Source organism: Prionailurus viverrinus, chromosome C2 (assembly GCF_022837055.1).
Source record: "Prionailurus viverrinus isolate Anna chromosome C2, UM_Priviv_1.0, whole genome shotgun sequence".
NCBI classification, from domain to species: Eukaryota; Metazoa; Chordata; class Mammalia; order Carnivora; family Felidae; genus Prionailurus; species Prionailurus viverrinus.
In genome coordinates, this window is record NC_062569.1 from 110973427 (window position 1) to 110995665 (window position 22239).

The 22239-nt window shown below is 36.5% G+C and overlaps 1 protein-coding gene across 23 annotated transcripts in view; it reads left to right on the forward strand.

The window, feature by feature from the left end:
* Positions 1-18448: 18448 nt before the first annotated feature.
* The window catches only part of ABI3BP (ABI family member 3 binding protein), a 265227-nt gene continuing 261436 nt past the window's right edge, over positions 18449-22239 (forward strand). For all 23 annotated transcript variants that reach the window (XM_047874847.1, XM_047874857.1, XM_047874848.1 and 20 more), the window contains exon 1: positions 18449-18607. In XM_047874847.1, coding sequence (XP_047730803.1) covers positions 18529-18607 — 79 coding nt within the window. In that variant the 5' untranslated portion in view covers positions 18449-18528. The remainder of the gene's footprint in view (positions 18608-22239) is intronic.

Genomic DNA, 22239 nt, shown 5'->3' on the forward strand with positions numbered 1-22239 from the left:
GGCACTAATCCCATTCACGAGGGCTCTATCCTTGGACCTAGGCACTTCCCAAAGGTCCCAACTCCTAATACCATCATCTTTGGGAGTTAGGATTTCAACATTTGAATTTGGGCAGATATACTCTGAGCACAGCAGTCATTGCACAAGAGATACTTGCTTATCATAAATAAACATTTGTAATTACAAAAAATATAAGAAAAAGTATCTCTATAGTTCCATCACATAGGGACAACTGCTTTGGATTTATATCCTTCTAGCCTTTTAACTTTATACATATTTTAAAAATAGTATGTCTATACCCTGTTTAACATTTTATAAACTGCATTTTTCTTTTACCCTTTGCATTTTAGGATTTCTCATGTAGCCATTATTATGTGCGTTTTAGTGACCAAATTACATTGGCTCATTAGATTGTGCCTCAATTTATATAACCAACCCCTTCTTTTATGTTTCATGTTATTCATGCTGTTGTCTATTTTTTAATTTTCATAAAGATGCTTAAATGATCTTGATATTTTGGATCTTTATCTTGGCATATATTTTTCAATGTAGATTATTAAGTCAAAGGGTGTGAACATGTTTTAGGCTCTGATAGCTATTGCTAGAGAAACATAAAGGCCTATTTCTTAGTACGAAGAAGCTGTTTCACTGGTTTAGGTGAAACCCAGTGACAGGGCCATGGTAGGAGCCATGCATTCAAGATGGTAAGATTAATCCAGCAGACCTGTCTTAATATGCTCCTTGTATACAACAATGTATACATGCTAGGCTTCCTTAGGTATATAGGAAGGTATATAATCAGCAAATAATAGGTTTGAAAATATTTCAACTAAATCTCCATGTTTATCTTTGTGGCTTTGTCTTTTTCACTCTTTTAACCTTCCTAGGTTAAAGTATGTATGTATGTATGTATGTATGTATGTATTTGAGGGAGAGAGAGAGAGAGAGAGAGAGAGAGAGAGAGAGAGAGAGCGCATCTGTGTGAGTGGGGGAGAGGGGCAGAGGGAGAGGAAGAGAGAGAAAGAAAACCTTAAGCAGATTCCATGCCTAGTACCAAGCCTGATGCAGGACTTCATCTCGTGCGCATGAGATCATGATCGGAGCTCAAATCAATAGTTGGATGCTTAACTGACTGAGCCACCCAGGAGCGCTGAAGTATTTATATTTAATATCCACATATTCCTTACGTCCTTTGAATCATCTTGTTACAGTGATTTTGGAGAAATTTCACATCTTTGGGGAAATTTCAAAGATGTTCACATCCTAATTTTCACAATCTGTGGATATGTTAGGTTACATGGCAAAGAGGTATTAAGTTTGCACATAGAATTGTTTGCTAATCAATTTTTCTTAAAATAGGGAGATTACCCTTAATTATCCAGGTGGGCCAATGTAATCACAAAGATCCTTAAAAATGGAAGAGGAAGGTCAAAGAAAATTCAGAGAAAGAGAGAGGATGATGGAAGCAAGGTTAGAGAAATAATATGTTGCTAACTTTTAAGATGGAGGAAGGAGGCCTTGAGCCAAACAATGCAGGCTCTGGAAGCTGGAAAAGGTGAGGATACAGATTCTCTCCAAGGACTTCTGGAAAGGGACACCACCCTGTGAACACCTTGATTTTAGTTCAGTGAAACCCGTGTCAGATCTCTGAAATGCAGAAATGTAAGATATTAAATTTGTATTGTTTTAAGCCACTATGTTTGTGGTAATTTTTTATAGTAGCCATAGAAACAAACACTTAGTTTTTGTTTCTAAATAAACTGTGTTCCTTGGTCACTGCCTTTTCCATTTTACATCATTTTCATTTTATTGACTTATCAAATGTTTATTTATTGATGAATCAAACTGCCATTATGAAGAAGTAAAAATTCTTTCTTAGATGGTAAGACATTGTGCTTGCCTTGCTTGCCAAGATGTTTTCAGTAGGTGAATGGATAAATAAACTATGGTACATGTTGGCAGGGAAATAATATTAGTGCTAAAAATAGAAAGATAGCTCTATCAAACCATGAAAAGACATGGATGAACCCTAAATGCATATTGCTGAGTGAAAGAAAACAAGATGAAGAGGCTAGATACTATATGATTTGAATTATATGACATTTTGTGAAAGGCAAAACTATGAAGGTAGTAAAAAATATCTGTGGTTTTGTAACTTCCATTTGCCACTTAAGACTGATCAGAAACCATCACCTCTGGGAAACCTTTCTTGCATACACCAGGCTAGGTAGGGATAAAGGACTTTCTAGGGTTTCCGTATGGTCTTGTGTTTTCCACTACTGTAAGACTAAGAACACTATTTAGTAACCATTGGAGAGCTTTCTTGGAGGGCAAGGAATGGTATCTTCTCTGTGGCCCCAATACTTTGCAGTGTTTGGCATACCTTGGGCTCCTCATAAATGCTGGTCAAATAAATGAAATATATCAGTCTACACAATCTATTGCAAAGGAGAATTCTGATTTTTTTCTTTTTTTTCCCCAAAGGATCTATATTCTTTTTGTAATTTTAGCTGAAATACTTTTAAAATTAAGATTCTTTTTTTTTTCAGAGCAATTTTAGGTTTACAGCAAGCAAAATTGAGGGGCAAGTACAGATGTTTTCCATACACCTCCTGCCCCTACACATGCGTAGTGTCCACCATTATCAACATCCCTCACCAGAGTAGTACATTTGTTATAATAGATCAACTTACATTGACACATCATCAATTTACTCTTGGCATTGTACATTCTGTGGGTTTGGTGATATGTATCCATCATTAAAGTATCATACAAAGTGGTTCACTGCCCCCCAAATCCTCTGTCTCTGCATATTTATCCCTCTGTTCCCACCCACCAAACCTGTCAACCATTGATTTTTTTTTTACTGTCCCCATAGTTTTGCTTTTTCTAGAATGTCATACAATTACTAATAATTTAATATATGCAGTGTGTAGCCTTTTCAGATTGGTTTCTTTCACATAGTAATATGAATTTAAGTTTTGTTCATGTCTTTTCATGGCTTATAGCTCATTTCTTTTTTAGCACTGAATAATAAATATTTTCTTGTCTAGATGTACCACAGTTTATCCATTCATCCACTGAAGTACATCTGAAACGCCCAGAGTCTAAGAGACCCCCAAAAACGAACCACCAGAGTCCAGAGTCAAAGCTAAGCAGCAAGGGTCATTTATTGCAGGTTCGAACCTGGACCTCTGCGCCCCCGTTGCCGGTGACGCCAAGAGGCCCTGAGAGAGGTTTTTACACCCCTTTTATATACAGGTACAAACAAGTCATGGGGAAATCAGGAATTTTCCACAGTTACAGAGCTGCGATTGGTTGGTGTTTAAAGTTGGACACTTAACAGTATTCGATTGGTTCCTGCCTTTAGGTCAGACCACAACCGGGGGTACGGGTATGACAATGATTGATCAGGAATACACGGATGTGCCAAGCAACAATGATTGATCAGGAGTACACGGATGTGCCAAGTAACAATGGTTGATCAAGAATATACGGATGTGCCAGGCAATAATGATTGATCAGGAATACATGGGCATGCCAAGCAATTGTACAGAAGCGGAACAAGCTGGTTAAGCTTGGTTAGGTTTCAGTTTCCCATAACTTAAGCTTTTAAGTTTCAATTTTCTCAGGCCTCTCACATCTTAGTTAATTCCACATTTTGGCAATTATGAATAAATATGCTGTAAACAACCATGTACAGATTTTTTGTGTGGACATAAGTTTTCAGCTCCTTTGGGTAAATACCAAGGATCCTGATTGTTCAGTCACATGGAAAGGATATGTTCAGATCTCTAAGAAACCATTAAACTATCTTCCAAAGTGGTTGTATCATTTTGCATTCTCACCATCAGTGAATGAGGTTTCTTATTCTTCCATATGCTTGCCAGCATTTAGTGTTGTCAGCATTCTGGATTTTTGCCATTCTGGAAAACATGTAGTGGTATATCAAGGTTGTTTTAATTTGCATTTCCTTGATGACTTATGATATTGAACATCTTTTCATATGCTTATTTTCCATTTGTAGGTCTTCTTTGGTCAAGTGTTTGTTAAAGTCTTGGCCCATTTTAAAAATCAGGTTGTTTGGGCGCCTGGGTGGCTTAGTCGGTTGAGCGTCCGAGTTTGGCTCAGGTCATGATTTCACGGTTTGTGGATTCAAGCCCCGCGTTGGGCTGTGTGCGGATAGCTCAGAGCCTGGAGCTCTCTTTGGATTCTGTGTCTCCCCTCTCTCTGTGCCCCTCCCCTGCTCATGCTCTGTCTCTCTCTGTCTCTCGAAAAGTGAATAAAGATTAAAATAAATAAATAAATAAAATAAAATCAGGTTGTTTGTTGAGTTTTAATGTATATATATTTTAAGATCTTTTATATTTTGGATAACCATCCTTTTTCAGATGTATCTTTTGTAAATATTTTCCCCCAGTCTGTGGGAGACTTATTCTTATATTCTTATTCTTATTCTCTTGAAATAGTCTTTCACAGAGGAAAAGGTTTTCATTTTAATGAAGTCCAGCTTATCAATTCTTCCTTTCATGGATGTGCCTTTGGTGTTCTATCTATGAAGTCATAACCTTACCCAAGGTCATCTAGGTTTTCTCCTATGTTATCTGCTATGGGTTTTAAAGTTTTTCATTTTACATTTAGATCTGCAGTTCATTTTGAGTTAATTTTTGTGAAGGGTATAAATGTCTAGATTTCTTTCTTTTTTTCTTTTATTTCCTTTTTTTTCCTCACATGTTGATGTCCAGTTTTGGAAAGAAAATTTTTGCTCCATTGTATTGTCTTTGTTTTTTTTTGTCCAAGATCAATTGACCATATTTATATGGGTATATTTTTGAGTCCTTGATATGTTTGTCTATTCTTTCACCATTACTGTAGCATTTTGATTACTGTAGCTTTGTAGTAAGTCTTAAAGTCTAGTAGTGTCAGTCTTCCAACTTTGTTCTTCTCTTTTAATATTGTGTTGACAATTCTGGGTTTTTTACTTCTTCACATAAATTTAGAATCATTTTGTTGATATACACAAAATAACTTGGTGGAATTTTGATTAGAATTGCACTGAATCTATAGATCAAGTTGAGAAAAATGGACATCTTGACAGTATTGAATACTCTATCATGAACATGGAATATTTCTCCATTTTTTAATACTTTGATTTTGTTCATTGGACTTTTGTAGCTTTCCTTATATAGATATTACATTTTTTCATTTTTGGGGGCTGCTAATGTAAGTGGTATCGTGTTTTTAAATTCAAATTTCACTTGTTCATTGTTGGTATACAGGAAAGTGATTGACTTTATATTTTAACCTTGTGTCCTACAACCTTATTACATGACTAGAAATGACCATCTGGATAACAGAGCAAGACTCTAAATAGTGTGGAATCTGGTAATGGTGCCCTGGTGACCGGATTGATTTGAGGAGTTTGGTCAATACAGCACATCCTGTGCTGGCGAATGGGTTGGGTCATTTGGAATAGGAAATTCTGGTCTTCTGGGAATAATTCAGAGTCCTGTCAGCATCATCTCATGTGATTGGCATTCTTTGACACAATTTAGTGTTCTGCCTGAGCACTGGTGCTAGGAATGAGGCATTTTACAAGTCAAAGGGCACCAATTTTATGTTCCGGCAGTGACAGTTGATGATACATCTTGCCACATCTCATCCCATTGACTATCAGACCCTCCCTGTTGCTTTCTCTGTGTCTTTGTATTTCAAGCCCTTGTTCCTGGAATTAATGTCAGATGTTTGCAGTGAATCATATAATTTCAAGGAAGGTTTTTTCTTTTTTTTTTTTTTTTTTGTCACTTCAGCAAAAAGTCAGGGTAGAAGATGTCCTCAGCATTGGCCTGGGGTAGTAATTCAGAAGAAATTCTTTGAATGCTTTTATTCTCTTCTTTCACTAGATGTGAGATTCTGCTTGGTGATGAACAATAATAGTCTGTGGCCTAAGGACAACTGATTTCACTATGTCAGGTGGGACCATGAAAAGCTGAATTTCAGAAAGTTTATCTTCATCCACAGGTGTTCTTGAATTGCAGATAACTTAGGGATGCTTAGGTGGTTACTTGTTCCTATTCCCTCATTCCTTAAGTTCCCCTGGTTGAGGCTAGAAGAAGAATATGGAACTGAATGAAGATAAGCTAGAAGATATGGATAGTTGGATGAATGGATGGATTAAAAAGAGAAGAGGGTGGGAAAGCAAAGTCCTCATCATATTTTGATGTCCTTTGGATTCATGTAGGCCTGGATTCCACTCAAATCCTTAAGATGTTTCTGGTTTTAGCTTCCTGCATACCTTTCCAACTTCTTCCAGATCCTCTCAAGAGCCTAGTCTTCTCTTTCTCTATCCTCCAGTCTGTCCTAATGTCTTCATAAGTTCTGGGCAATGACTGGTAATATACTATTTCCCTCTAAGGGATTGTTACATTTTTTCCATCAGTCAAAATAAGTCTCTATAACATAATTTCAGATATAGGATAGTGAATTAGGAAAGAAATTTTATATTTTAAACCTTCTGATTATGATACACACTAAAGTTTGTGAACCCCATTGACTCACTCTGTTTCTTGGGCAAGTCTCTTAAATTGTTTGAGTTATGCTTTCTCCACCTCAAGTTTTCACAGAGTTGTTAGTGAGGATGAGACAGTATAAAAAAATGTATGGATGGGGAAATAATTTAAAAATTCAGCACTCCCAGGGGACTGCTAGAGGAATAAGTAGATCATTTCGGGTTTTTGATTTTAGGTTTTTTTGTTGGTTAATTTGTGAATGAGTTTTGCCAGTGGTGATAAGGGAAGACTCCCTCTTCTAGAAATAAAGTGGGAGGATAAGTTTCAGGAAAAAAAAAGTGTTGAACATTCAATAAACAATGGCTATTCATCACAATCCCCATCACTATCATTACAATCATCTTTGTCATCATTCTAATTGAACAGATGCTAAATTCTGCTTTGATAGTCTGATTCTGGTCAACACTTTCCTGTTAGTTTCCTACTTGAATTACAACAGAAATCCTAGTTACAGAGTATTCCACTGAACAATATAAGAATGTATGTTCTTTTCAAGAGCACAAAGATAGACCATATTCTGGGCCCTAAAACCATTCTCAATAAATACAAGAGGATTCAAATCATTTAAAGTATATTTCTCAACTACAATGGAATTAAGTTAAAATTAAAAGCAAAAAGATTCCTGGAAAAATCCCCCAAATATTGGAAACAAAATAACATACTTCTAAATAACCCATGAGCAAAGAAGAAACGAAAGTAAAATAGAGATATTTTCAACTGAATGAAAATAAAAATGCAACGTATTTAAACTTTGTTTGAGTAGAAAAGAGAAGACACAAATCAGTATCTGGAATGGAAGAAACAACATCATGGCAGATTTTATAGATATTAAAAGGATAATATGGGAATATTATAAATAACCTTATGATAATACACTTCACCACCTATGTAAAAGTTCAAATTCCCTGAAAGATTCAAACTAAAAAACTTCACTCAAGAAGAAGTAGATAATATGAATATTTCTGTATCTATTAAAGGAATTTAATTTTTAGTAAAGAAAGGAAACAAAAAATACCCTCCAAACCCAAAACCTTCCTATAGAGAAAACTCCAGGTTCAGATGGCTTCACAGGCAAATTAATGCTATTGATTTTAAGACTTATTATAAGCTGAAATATTCAATACACTGTTTGATTGGCATTAAAATGGGACAGATAGAGCAATGGAACAGAAGAGAGAAATCAGAATCAATCTGTGTATATATGGACAAATGCTTTTTGATGAAAGTATAAGATCAATTCAGTAAAAAAATTGTCTTTTCAACAAATGACACTAGAACAATTGGATGTCTGTGTTCAAAAAAATGAACCAAATCCATACCTTTCATCATATGCAAAAAATCAACTCAAAATGGATCACAGATTTAAATGTAAAACCTAAAGCTATGAAATCTTTGTGACCTGCAGTTTGGCAAAGGATTTTTAGCTATGACACCCATAATACAATCTTTAATAGAATATTGTACAAATAAAAACTTCTGCACTTCAAAAAACACCATTAAGAGAATGAAACAACAAGCTATGGATAGGGAGAAAATATTTGCAAAGTATATATCTGATAAAGGATTTTTCTTTATAAGAACTCTCAAAACTCTATAATAAGAAAATAAACAATTCCCACCACTGCAAAAACTCAGCAAGAGATTTCAAACAGACAGACAGACACACACACACACACACACACACACACACACACAAAGACAAACAGATGGCAAATAAGCACTTGAAAATATATACAGCATCATTTATCATTTGGGAAATATAAACAAAAAGCAAAGTAAGATACTACTATATTCCTATTAGAATGGCTAAAATTAAAAAGTCTGACATGCATGTGTCAGCAAAAATATGGAAAACTGGAACTGTTTGTGTAAAGTTGTACATCCACTTTGGAAGAGTTTGGCAGTTTCTTAAAAAATTTAAATGAAAACCGACCATGTTATCCAGCTGTTCCACTCCTGAATATTTATCCGAGAAATGAAATCATGCATCTTTACAAAGACATGTATGCAATGTTCATAGCAACCTTATTTGAAATAGCTAAAATTGGAAACAGCCCAATGTCCATCAACTGGTAAATGGATTAAAATTGTGGTCTATCTATGCAATAGAATACTACTCAGCAATAAAAAGGAATGGGCTCATGATCCATGTGACAACATGACTTGCATTATAATTATCCTGAATAAAAGAATCCACTGAAAAATAGAGTGCATGCTGTGCGATTCAATTTATGTAAAACTCTCAAAACTGCATCCAGAGTATTATAATAGAAAGCCAATCTGTGGGTGCGAGGGATGGGGTAGGAGGTGTGGAGGAAAGAGGGTGAGATTAAAAAGAGCCGTAAGAATTCTTCTGGAGGTGATTGGTATGTTTGTCATCTTGATTGCAGTGAGGGTTTCCTAGGTGAAAATATGTCAAAATTCATCAAATTGTATAATTTTGTGCAGTTTATTTCATGTCAGTTATACCTTACTAAAGCTGTTGGAAAGATTATAAAAATATAATAAAATATAGTAGGGAAGAAACTGGTTTGAGGAATAGTATACCCACATTCTTTTTAAGGGTATTTTAGACACTGACATGCTACTTTGAACTATTTAAATATTTTTAAGGTACTAGATTTAGGGGCGTGAAATAAGCTTTTGGGGGGACTAACACATAAGATTCTGTTGAAAATACAACTTTTGAAAATGTGAGTATTTATTTAGAGAAATATTTCATATTTTTTATTGTGACTGCATAGTATTCCATCATGTACCTATACCAGTATAATTTATTAGTGATTGGGTGGATGGTTTCTGCTATCTTACTATTACAAAAAATATTGTAAATATTATACGTGCATTCTTTCATATTTGTGGAAGTTTCCTTTCTTTTTTTGAAAATGTGAGTATTTAAATAATAGTTTAATTTAATGCTCCAGTCTTTAGTAGCAAATTAAGTGCTTGGCAAAGGAACTCTGAGAAAAGTTGGTTGAATCTTTTCTATACACTTCACATCTTCTGAATTGATGTCTTTGCTGAAGATCAGGCCTACATTGTGGAGTACTCTTCATTAACTCTTGTGTCCATATACTTTCAGCTGTAGTAATTACAACAACAACAACAACAACAACAACAACAACCAAGACACCAATAGCCAATAGTAACTGAGTGCCTGTCCTGGGCCAGGCACTATTCTAAGCATTTTACATATAGTAAGCTATTTATTCCTCATAATAACCCTATCAGGTAGAGAATGCTCTGCCTGTTTATAGAATAAATTTAGGCACAAAGAGGTGCAAATATAAATTATATGACTAGAAGTGACTTAAACAAGTACATTGTTGTTTATTTACTGTATAAATTCTCTACACCAAGTGCATAGATAGAGCTTTCCAGGATTGGCCCTAAGGTCAATAGCATAAGGGCCTAGGTGAGGTTTTTTAGACTTCTCTAGGTCCTTCTCTTATGGCCACAAGTTGGCTGCCATATGTCTAAGAATTCTTTTCTCATTTAATAATAATTAATAATTAATATTAATAAAGCAGGAAAAAAGGGGTGGGAAGGAGCCATCTTCTTGTATGTTTCTTTCATCAGAAAAATAAATCTTTGCTACAAGCACTTTGGAAAATCCCCTTACATTTATGGGCTAGAACTTATTCACATGGGCCTCCCAAGGTATCTTCTATGATGGGAGGCATGTGCTATCAGAGAAAGAAGGACAGAGAATAGTAATTGGGTTGGCAACCAACAATGACTGGACTACTTTGATATATCCTGCCAGAAATGCAAGATTACATTCTCAGTGATGGGTCCCTGACACTTTAGGAGCTGGAAATTTGTAGATGAAATTCCTTTGTCCTTTGTTACTTTCTCTGTTTGAGAAGAATTTCCTATATTAGTTCAAGTTTAATAACAAAGAATAATAAAAGCATGTTATATTTATTTTGAAAAGAGAGACAAAGACCTGAAAGAGAGTGATTCATTCATTCAATCTTTCATTCATTAATTAAATGACAATTCAAAATATCAATGTTGCTTATTGTCCATGAGTAGAGTTTAATGCTTGCTGAAACCGTCAAGATCAAAGCTACATTACAGAACAGCAATGATGGAAATCTTTCACATCTGGGCTATCCGATACAGTGAGCACTAGCTACATGTGATTGAACACTTGAAATGTGGCTAGAATGATTGAGGAACTGAATTTTTAGCTTTAATTAATTTAAATTTAAATAGCCACCTGTAGCTAATGGCCACCATACTGAACAGTGCAAGTATAGATCAAGGAAATACTTTGTTTTCACTTTCTTGTTTCTGTTTATTTTCCCATTAGAGGCATTATTACATGATGTAATTCTCAACCTCAAATTTTAAATATTCTTAAAGTAGTTAATTATCACATTAAATTATTATTATTTTTCCTTAACTTCGAACACAATTATTTTTAAGCTGGGATAGAGATAGAGATGAGAAAATTAGAGTGTCACAAAGCCCAAACACAGAACATCACAAATTGAAATTTTGTGCACTTTTGTCACTGTCAGTGATTGGTACTTTAAATACCCAAATTATTCAACTATTATATGTTGTAACTTCCTTTTTTTATGTATAATTTTTTTTAATGTTTATTTATTTTTTGAGAGAGAGAGAGAGAGAGAGAGGAGAGAGAGTGTGAGCAGGGGGAGGGGCAGAGAGAGAGAAGGAGACACAGAATCTGAAGCAGGCTCCAGGCTCCGAGCTGTCAGCACAGAGCCCAATGCAGGGCTTGAACTCACAAGCTGTGAGATCATGACCTGAGCTGAAGTCAGACGCTTAACTGACAGCCACCCTGTGCTCCTATGCTGTAACTTTCTAAGAACAATTATTATTCTCAGTCTAATCTCATTACTACCTCATTCCTTTTTTATTGGGATTTATTTTTCTAATTAGATTTGAAATGTGACCTTTCCTTCAGATTCTTGTTCTGTACTTTATTTCAGTGGATAGCTATAGCCAAGAGCCCACAGTGCCTATCCTATGAGGGAGAAGTGCCTTCAAATTTGCTTCAAAGAAGTCCTTTGTATTTCCTTATTTCTGTTTATTCTCTCATTAGAGACATTATTATACAATATAACTCTCAACTTCAATCTTACAATATAATGAAGCATTGGCTGTCTCAAAACAATGCAAACAAATCTGGGAGGTGTCTAGGCAAGGGTTACTTCCATTAAATAATAAACTAAAAGGATCTGGGATCTCTTGTTTCAGAGACTATGATCATGACTATTCCATCCAAGCCTTTAAAATACATCCAGTTTTGGGGTGACTGGTTGGCTCAGTCCATTAAGTGTCTAACTCTTGATTTCAGCTCAGGTCATGATCTCATGGTTTGTGAGTTTGAGCCCTGCGTCAGGCTCTGCGCTGACAGCATGGTACCTGCTTGGGATTCTCTCTCTCCTTCTCTCTCTGCTCTCTCTCTCAAAATAAATAAATAAACATTTTCAAACAATAAATAAAATACGTCAGGTCTTCCATATACCACAGTCAACAGTGTGTAAAAGTCAGCCTTCTGGCAAAAGTTCCTGCCTAGGGTGTGTTCATAGGATCACCATCCTCTGCCTTGCCCCATTTGCTGCTGTCTCCTACTTTCACCATGCTTCCTCAGACTCCCTGATGCTGTACTCTAACTTTCAGGACCCACTTCTGACACATTCTCCAGATTAAAATTCCTTCTCTGGTTTTGGCCATTATCAAATTTGGCCATCATCAAAAAGACAAGAAATCAACAAATATTGGTAGGATGTGGAGAAAAGAGAACCCTTGTGTCCTATTGGTGGGAATGTAAATCGATGCTACTAATGTGGAAAACAGTCTAGAGGTTTCTCAAAAAATTAAAAATATAAATTCCATATGATACAGTAATTCTACTACTGGGTATTTATCCCCCCCCCCCACATACCAATAAAAAAAAATCACACTAATTAGAAAGAATTATGTGGAATCTAAAAAACAAAATAAAGAAACAAAAGCCAGACTTTTAAATAGAGAGAAGAAAGTAATGGTTGCCAGAGGGGAGGTAGGTAGAGGGATGAGTGAAGGGGATTAAGAGGAACAAACTTCCAGTTATAAAATAAGTCATGGAGATGAAAAGCATAGCAGGGGGAATTTAGTCAATAATACTGTGATTACATTGTATGGTGACATATGGTGACTACACTTATCGTGGTGAGCCTTGAATAATGTATAGAACTGTCAAATCATTATGCTGTGTACATGAAACTAACATACGTCGACTACACTTCAGTAATGAAGAAAAGGTAGAATTTAGACAAAACAAGGAAGGCAAACTGTACAGCTCAGAAATGTGTAACTTAGGTCTTAAACTCATTTCCATCTGAATAGAAAGGATTCTTTATATTCTTTTATAAATACAAGTTGCTTATTACCTCAAGGTTGTGAAGCCAAAACTCTAGAGGTCCAAATGCCTATAGACAGACTGAAAAATGACCTATAAACTTAAGCATTTAAGGGGCACTACTTCCCTGTGTAAAGAGCATGTGGAAGAGAACTTTATGCTTTGGTCACGTGTACCCCCACTGGAGCAGGATACTTGTACAATTGAATCATGAGTCTCCTTCAGTACAGTAATCACAGCAACAACATTTGGGCTAAAAATATGGAACACTGGCATACCTCTTTCAAATATGAGTCATAATAAAAAATTATTTTTATTAGCATCCCGTAGAAAACCACAACATCTCTTTACATATCATTCATTGTAGATATATAAGCCTTTTAAAATATCCCGGTGTAGGACCTTATGTACGAGACATTAAAATTGTGAAATGATAGGTAAAAAGATTTATGAGTTTTAGTGGAAGTCCCATTTGAAATAATGAAATTAATACTGAATGCTTCAAAGGCCAAATGTGAAATGAATGAAACATATGATGTATGTTTACAGTAGTGTTCTGGATATCCTCCTGTCTTTTGTCTACTTCTGCAAATGTTATATGATCATTGTACCAGGATTCCATCAGGACTTACTGCTGTGTAGAGAAGGAAAGCAGAAAACAGTTTCCCAGATTCTCACTTTACATATTTTGACACAACTCCTGTGTGTCAAGTTTATGTATCCCTGACTTTGTTCCAAAAAAGAAAGAAAGAAAGAAAGAAAACATGAAAGCAACTTATGAAACCACGTAAATTAAGACTCCAAGTAAAATAAGCAATAAATAAGGGTGGGGATTAAAAACAAAGCCAGGAATGATGCCAGAACCTGCACACCACAAAAACCTACACACTTAGTATGGGTGGGTGATGCATTGGCTCCGGTTTTCTATCAGTCACCACAGAATGAGAAACCTGGTTACGGTGTCACAAAACAAATACAGTTGCTCAGAAAAAATTACAGTCTTTTTTTTTTTTTTGGTACATAAAGAAAAGAGGTTTTTCTCCAGGGTTTTTATCAAGAGCATACCATATGATTTAATAAACAATGTCTAACAATACTCTTACTATGCACAACAGAGAATCTCATAGCTGATTCTTCTAGAGGTCTTGAATGTTGGTGATGCCATTATACTGAAGATGATCTAAAAAAATATTATGGAGTGGGTTGATCTTATTATCAAGAATTGTGAAGGGTTGAGATTTTACCCTATGTGTAAGCTAACATGCATAGTTCACAAACCCTTGCAGGAGACTCAAGACTCCAGGGTCAAAGACAAAGGACGGTTTATTTACTCACAGAAGTAGCATTAGCCAAACATTCTAGGAGCTCAGATTATCCACAGAGCAGTGCAGAGATACAGGTGATGCGTATATATGCCGCAGAAATCGTCAGCTTAGGGAACCTGAATCTTTGATAATAGGATATGAGCATGTGTTTCCTTTGCCCCAGAGGGAGACATTACCTTTTATTACATGGGGCAGTAAACAAACTTCTATCTTCCAAAGCTGTTTGGTATACAAACACCTTTGAAGAGATAGACTAGAGCCCAGGAAATCAGTATTTTGCTTATACTATACACAGAAACACGAGGGTCCCTTGGAGAATTGTCCCCCAACAATTGTGCATTCCAGATCATAGTCAAGCTTTCTCTAGCTTGATCCATTTACACTGTCTGGAGGAATTGATGGATTCTGTTTCATTTGACACTTACTCATCATACTGCATTCTTATTGTATTCTAGGCGCTAGCTACAGTGATAAATAGACAGGCATGGTTCATCCTTTCACAGAACAGAGAGAAAATATAAATATATTTTATGTGCTTTTCAAGAAGTTATTCCTAAATGTCCTCTCAACAAGGTTTTTTTTGTAATAGATTTTATTTTTTATTTATTTTTATTTTTTTTTTTAATATATGAAATTTATTGTCAAATTGGTTTCCATACAACACCCAGTGTAGATTTTATTTTTTAGAACAGTTTTAGGATCACAGCAAAATTGAGTAGAATGCACACAGATTTCTCATATACCAACCCACTATGCCCTCACAAATAGAGATATACTATATATGCTTTGCCTTCTCCTCTACCAACATCCCTTATCAGAGTTTGTTACACATTTGTCACATTTGTCACAACTGATGAATTTACATTGACACATCATTATCATCTGGAGACCATATCTTACATAAGGGTTTATTCTTGGTATTGTATATTTTATGGTTTTTTAATGTTTGCGTGTTTGTTTATTTTGAGAGAGAGAGAGAGTGCGAACAAGGGAGGAGCAGAGAGAGAGGGAGAGAGAATCTCAAGCAGGCTTTGTACTGTCAGTGCAGAGCCTGATGCGGGGCTCGAACTCATGGACTGTGACATCACAACCTGAGCCAAAACCAAGAATCGGGCGCTTAACCAACTGAGCCACCGAGGTGCCCCTATTTTATGGGTTTGAAAAAATGTATACAAAAAGGTTTTCCATGAATATTGATGACAATTCAGTCTTCTACAATCTCACAAGTAATGGAGCTTCACATTTTTAAACCTACAGATAAATACAAACACAAATGCTGGCAGAGCCATTTGAACCAGCACTTTTGAACCAGCATTCTTTTGTGACAAGTGAGAAGCCTAACGGAGATGCGCAAATTACTCCATAGGCATCACCTTCAATATACTTATTTTCAGAGGGTAATTCTTCCTTAAAAAGGGCTTTAACACTCCTCTGATTACATGACCACATCCCTGAAGTTTTATCTCATATAGCAAGGTATTTAGAGTTCTTCTGGAGTATTTGTGTACTTCCTCTTTGGGTTAGAACTCTGACATGACTGAAAACTTTTTGTTCTTTGCAAAGGTGAATTACCTCCTTTGACATGGTCTGTTTCTTTAGGATGTTCCTCCTCTCTGGTCTGAGGAGACCTCTAATACTTTAACGACTTCACTGAACACTCATTGTCTTACTAGCTAAGGTAATGCAGCCATCTTTTTTCTGACAAAATAATTGGAGATTGTCCTTTCTTTAATTAGCCCCCAGTCAGTTCCAGACTGCAAATACCGTTTGCTAATGTCGATCAGACTTAGCCTGCGGGCCAAGCAGAGGCTGATTCTTGAATTCCATTACCTAACCCTGGGACCAGCCCCTCACACTGTTGGAAGAACCAGCCTTCTTTTCAATATTTCTGCTGTGTTTTCTCCCCCCTCTCAGAAAACCTGTCGTTTCCTGCTAGCACAGTGGCCTCACTGGCTTAACTTGATGGCACTGGCATATAGAAGCCAAGACAGCAGTGCCAGCTGGATGAATGTCCAAATTTGAGTTCGAGAGAGCTGCCTATTCAAGTAAAAAATTAGAGATGAAAAAGACCTGTTAAATAACCCAATCCCTTCCGTAGCCAGTGCCAGAGCATTCCTATGGTGAGAGCTTAGACCTGGCTGGCTCCAAATGACTTTAACAATGTGCCTTCTCACGCTTTTTTTGGAAGATGGGGCTGTCTCTTCAATTTTTCTTTTGGTAGCTTTTTTTGACTAGAATTCTATTTGACTAGCATTATTCCACTTCCCACTTAGTGTTTTGGTTCAGCTACAGCAAACCCATGAAATGAGCTATTTTCAAAGAGTCAATATAAATGTATGGCTGACATTTCAAGTGCTTTATTAAATCTGTCATTCCAACATTGTGTGTATATTTGGGGTAGGAGATGTAGAGGGGATAGAGGACATACATGGGCTTTAGTGGTAGACAAGTGCAATTAGAACCATAGTCCTTCTTAATTGGAGGATTTATTATGGTCGCTATTGTTGTTTTCCATGGCTTTCCTTTATTAAATGTTTTCTGTGTGCCAGGTGCTATGGTTAGTCCTGTCCAAACATCCTGCTAGCAAATTTATGAAATTGGTACTATCATTTCTAGTTTAGAATTTAAAGTTTAGCAATTAAGAGTGGGTGGGTGGCTCAGTAGATTGAGCATCTGACTCTTGATTTCAGCTTGGGTCACGATCCCAGGGTCATGGGATCAAGTCTGTGTCAGGCTGTGCGCTGAGTGTGGAACCAGTTGAGATTCTCTCTCTCTCTCTCTCTCTCTCTCTCTCTCTCCCTCTGCCCCTCTCCCCTGCTCTCTCTCTCTCTCTCAAAAAAAAAAATTAAATTAAATTAAAATAAAAACAAACAAGCAAAAGACTGGAAATTCTAGAGTTAAATTGCCACATTAAAATGCCAGCTCTAGGGGCGCCTGGGTGGCTTGGTCGGTTAAGCGGCCGACTTCGGCTCAGGTCATGATCTCACGGTCCGTGAGTTCGAGCCCCGTGTCGGGCTCTGTGCTGACAGCTCAGAGCCTGGAGCCTGTTTCAGATTCTGTGTCTCCCTCTCTCTCTGCCCCTCCCCTGTTCGTGCTCTGTCTCTCTCTGTCTCAAAAATAAACGTTAAAAAAAAAAATTAATAAAATGCCAGCTCTAATGTAGACAAGCACTATGACCTCAGGCCTTTCTCTTAGCCTCTCGATGCCCTGTTTCTCCATCTGGAATATGGGGGATGATAATGTCTGCTTGCTAGGTTGTTTTGAGGTATAAATGTCTTAATATATGTGAATTGATCGGGTCAATGACTCGCAAGGAGCAAGCCCTTGAATTTATGCAATGTTGATGAGATATAGATGGAGAAATTTGCTCAAAGGCACATAGATCCAAATTTAGACTGCAGTCAGTTCTGTTCCAGAGCCTACCCAAATGATTAACCATTAGAATACACAGGCTCGGTCAGGAGACTAAGCCTTAGTTTTTCTTACTGGTAAATGGGATTAACAGTGTTTCTCCTGTATAACCACTGTGATGGTTAAAATGCAATGATATAGGTAAGGACACTAATCTAGAGTGTGGCCCAGAGCTGGGGATCGATTAGTAATGTGATTTCTCCATTTCTCCATCCATATCTCTAGAATATATGCATGTGTATGTTTCTGTGTGTATATACATTTATATGTACATATGTGTTATGTATAATGAATTGCTATGTAATCACTGACTTACTCTTAATATTTTCTCATAATATTGGAACTTCAGGATGGTTCAAAGTGTGCTTTTATGAGTTTACTCCCATTTAAAAGAAGAATTGGATTGTTTTACCAGATAATTAAAAACAGTTTCCTTCCTAATAAGGTTTTTCTTTTGTTCCAGTGGTTTTGGGCATGCCTTCTCTGGATTTTTAAAAGTAGTTCATCAAATGGTTAAGAATTGCCTAAATACTATTTCTCTCACAAATATAGACTGACCAAAATTTCAAGTTTTTCTCTCACAGAGAGGAGAGACAGTTACAACCTAACAGAGAGAAATGTGATGCTATGTTTTTGCTGTTGTGCCTTCTTTTTTTTTTTTTTTTTTTGGTGTGTGTGGGAAAGGGTGTGATGTCATTTTGTCTCCACCCCCTGTGAGTAAGCCCACAGCACAGCTAAGTGCGGCCGCCCGCCTCTGTCACTGGGAGACAGTCCGCTTAAATGCAGCTTCAGGGCTGCAGGACACCCACCAGCATTACTCCCCGTGCGAGGTGGCAAATGCAACATGCTCTCCAGCTTGGGGTGTCTACTTCTCTGTGGAAGTATTGCACTAGCCCTGGGAAATGCACAGAAATTGCCAAAAGGCAAGTAGCTCTGATGTTTTGTGTTTTAAAAATAATTTTTAAGAGATACTAGTTTTTAAATGTCGATATTAAATGTGATCTACTTTGCCAGGCCGGGGGGAATACAGTTATTCTGTGGAGTCAGAGTTCATATGCGTGAAGGAGTTGCTTAAACTTTTACTTCTTTTCCCCTCTGTTATTTATTTTTCAACTGGATCTCTTGAATGCAAAAAATGAAGACCAACTTCTTATTAGGTTTAACAGACGTTCACAGTAGCTTGAATGCTATGGATTCAAACTACGGTGTTTGTATATTGAATCATATGTGGATGGGTTTTCTAGTCTGTTAAAAAGAGTTGTTTGGTGTTTTCATTCCCCTTCCCAGAGACTAAATGAGTTCTGGCTTTAGGTTTAAAAGAAGCTAATTCTGAAACTTTGAATGGTGTAAACCTCACACTTACTTGCTTGCTAATCTGGGGTTTGAGGGACTCCAGGCAGGTCACACCAAAGTAGGGTCATGTGCTAATTTGTAGACACTTCTCTCCAGGGGAGTTTGGAAGAGGGTTTGATCTGCTGGATGGGACACTCCCCCTTTTCCTGGCTAAATTGCTCTCATTTTAGTGTTGGTATTTTGTTTATAAATGCCATCAAAAGAAAATGGAAATTTCTAAATTTAGACCCTAAAAACAATCTTTTGAGCACATCAGCACCAAAAGAAGAGCTTGCCTCTCTCCTATCTTTGAATGTAGACGTTGCATGTACTTTTTTTGTTCCTTTGCAGAGGCGCTTTCTCAGCCAACTCTAGGTCAGGGAAGGCTTTTTATGGCTGCAGACTGTTGTAGTCAGCAGGACTATGAAAAACAGGCTGGAACTTACTATACGGTTATGACGGAAAATATTGGGGGTAATGTCTTGTCCAAAACCTAGGGTCAGAGAGAGAGGGTGTTAGTGTCAGAATGTCCAAAAGATCCTTCCCAGGTCCTCCCTTTGGGTAGTGTGTTCCCAAATCATCCTGTCCCAAGTGAAAACTGTTCTCTCTTCAGTGTGGTAAGTGAAACTTGAATCCAGAATGTGAAGGCTGAAGGGTTGGGCCGTTGATATTTCACAGGGTGATGTAAAAAGCAATAAAAAAGGCTGAGTAAACCTTCTTAACTCTGAACAGATAGATAATTATGCAAAACTAAAAAAAATAAAAATAAAAATAAAAACACATACTGTTAAATCTTTTGCGTCTATCAAGAATGTTGTTCCTTGATCATTGTAAAAACATTTAAGTACATCAATCTTGAGGCAGAAGCATTTAGAATGAATTGTTCTTCCTGCTGAAATATTTAACAAGGACACATCATTTGAGAGAAGTCTGGGGTTTTCTCAGGCTCAATACCTACAGATGGTTTTATTTTATCTCCTATTCACTGTGTAGGGATGATAGCCATAATTTTGTTACTGCAGACTTCGGCAAATTCCAAATGCTTTAATTATCATGTTGCAATCACTGGATACAAATCTCTTGACACAGTTTTCCTTTATTTGTTATAGTTAAAAAAAAAAAAAAAGAAATGTTGCCCTAAAAGGCCACAAGACTTTTGTCTCTTCCTTGCACTTTAATCTGAAGAATTTTTATCCAGGTTTCCTTTGTAATTTTAAGAAATATCTGTAGTGTTGGTAATTGTTGAGAAATTGTTAAAAATAATTTTCTTACAAAATAACTGGCACGTCTCCTTGTTTCTTTGCTTATCATAAAAGCCACTGAGGAACTTTCGGTTAGGTGAAGTCACTTTTCTCAAACTGTGTTCAGAAATAGGTGTATTGTCCTCAAAAGGGGGGTTGGGCAGGCATCTGCTCTCCACCAATACCTTAAGGAGCCTTCCCGCTTTGCTTCTTTTGGGGAGTCACAACAGATGTGAGCATTTCACCCATTCTGAAAATTACTCGGTAAAGGAACCTGCCCAACATCTTTAACCCATCGTTTCTCAAACTCATTTGACTAAAAAAGAGTCCATTTTTCTAGTGAAATAGCTATGGTATCTTGATAGGGGCTTGTCTCACACAGGACACATTTGGGGAAATGCTGAGCTAAACAAGAACAAGGTGGGGATAAAAAGGTTTTCTTTTCTTCCTTCCTACTTTAGAGCTAGTTATATGTCATTTGTGATTTAAGAAGAGGATAGAGTTTTGAAGCTAGAGAGGACATTAGTGGTTAATTGAGTGGTTCCCAGACCTTTAAATTTATGGGCCAGTAAAAATACATATATATTTTTAACATCAAGGTTCCATTATAGAAGACATACTTGAGGATTTCCAAGAGGAACCAAAATCCCCAGTGTTCATAAAAGCAACCATTTTAACAGATTTATAAAATAAATGAAATTTATACAAATAAGTGTGTTGTTTTTATTTTTCTCTTTTCACCATAAACTAAGGAAAATTTCATCAAAGGTCAATATTTGGGAGCCACTGCCCTAGCTTAATTATTTACTTTACAAATGAAAACACTCAAAGGTGGGAGGGTTTGTGACTTTCCCCCATCCATAACAGGACCAGGACTGGATCCTGGACTTCTGACTTGAAAGGCATGTTCTACCCTGTTTCCTGCCTGGTAAGCAGGCTTCTCTGCTCCAAACCTTAGGAGTTACATTGTGCAGTGTGTGTGAATGCTACCCTTCACTTGAATAAATTTTTTTCCTGTAAATATCATAACCATTATCTTAATATTCACGTTTTCCCAAGAATGTATTCTCTGTACATACACATACACACACACACATTATATATATGTATATATATATATATATCTTTCTATATATAAGTGATATATATATGTGTGTGTATATATGTATATTTATGTATATATATATATCTATATATACATATCTATATATAGATATATATATATATATAGATACATATAGATATGTATAGTTGGGAATTTATAGGAAAAAGAAATTATTTTTAAAATAAGATACATTTGTTCCTTGTCTTATACCTATTTGCATACTTAGTATGCATACAAGTATGTAACCACATACTTGGTTACAGAAAATAAGATATTGGAAGAGTCCTTCTTATTTTTCAAAAGCTTAAAGTTAAAGACTATTATTAACGGATCTCTTCTCTCTACAACTTAATGAGTATGTGTTTTGGCAAATCGTTTGCCTTTGCTAAGCCCGGTTTTGTCATCTGTAAAAGGGGAATAATGGTAACTATCTCATAGTGTTTTAGGATTAAATGAGACGAGATATCATGTTAAATGGTCATAGAAAAGTGGATCAATATTTTAAAAAATAGGTATACCATAATTTGTGATCTTGTGCCCAAACTGTCAGACAAATTCTTGGAGGGCAGTAAATTTAGGTGGCATGTTTTTGGCAGAAAGGTGGGGCAAGAGAGTTAAGTGTTGCTCTACAGACAATGAGAGAAAACCTCTCCTGCGCTCTAGGCTGACCATGGCCAACCCCAATGGATGTTTGATTGTCAAGGTCAAACATTGCTGTTCTTTATGGAAATCTGCACCTTTGCCTTAGGATCAGCTTTCTCTGGGGATTGGTAAGGCCTTACAGAGCTTCCTGGAGAGATCCCTTGAGCTTGTTTTTCAGGAAGAGAATTAAACCGTAACATACAGACCCTGAGAAGAATCACCACATTATTTGACA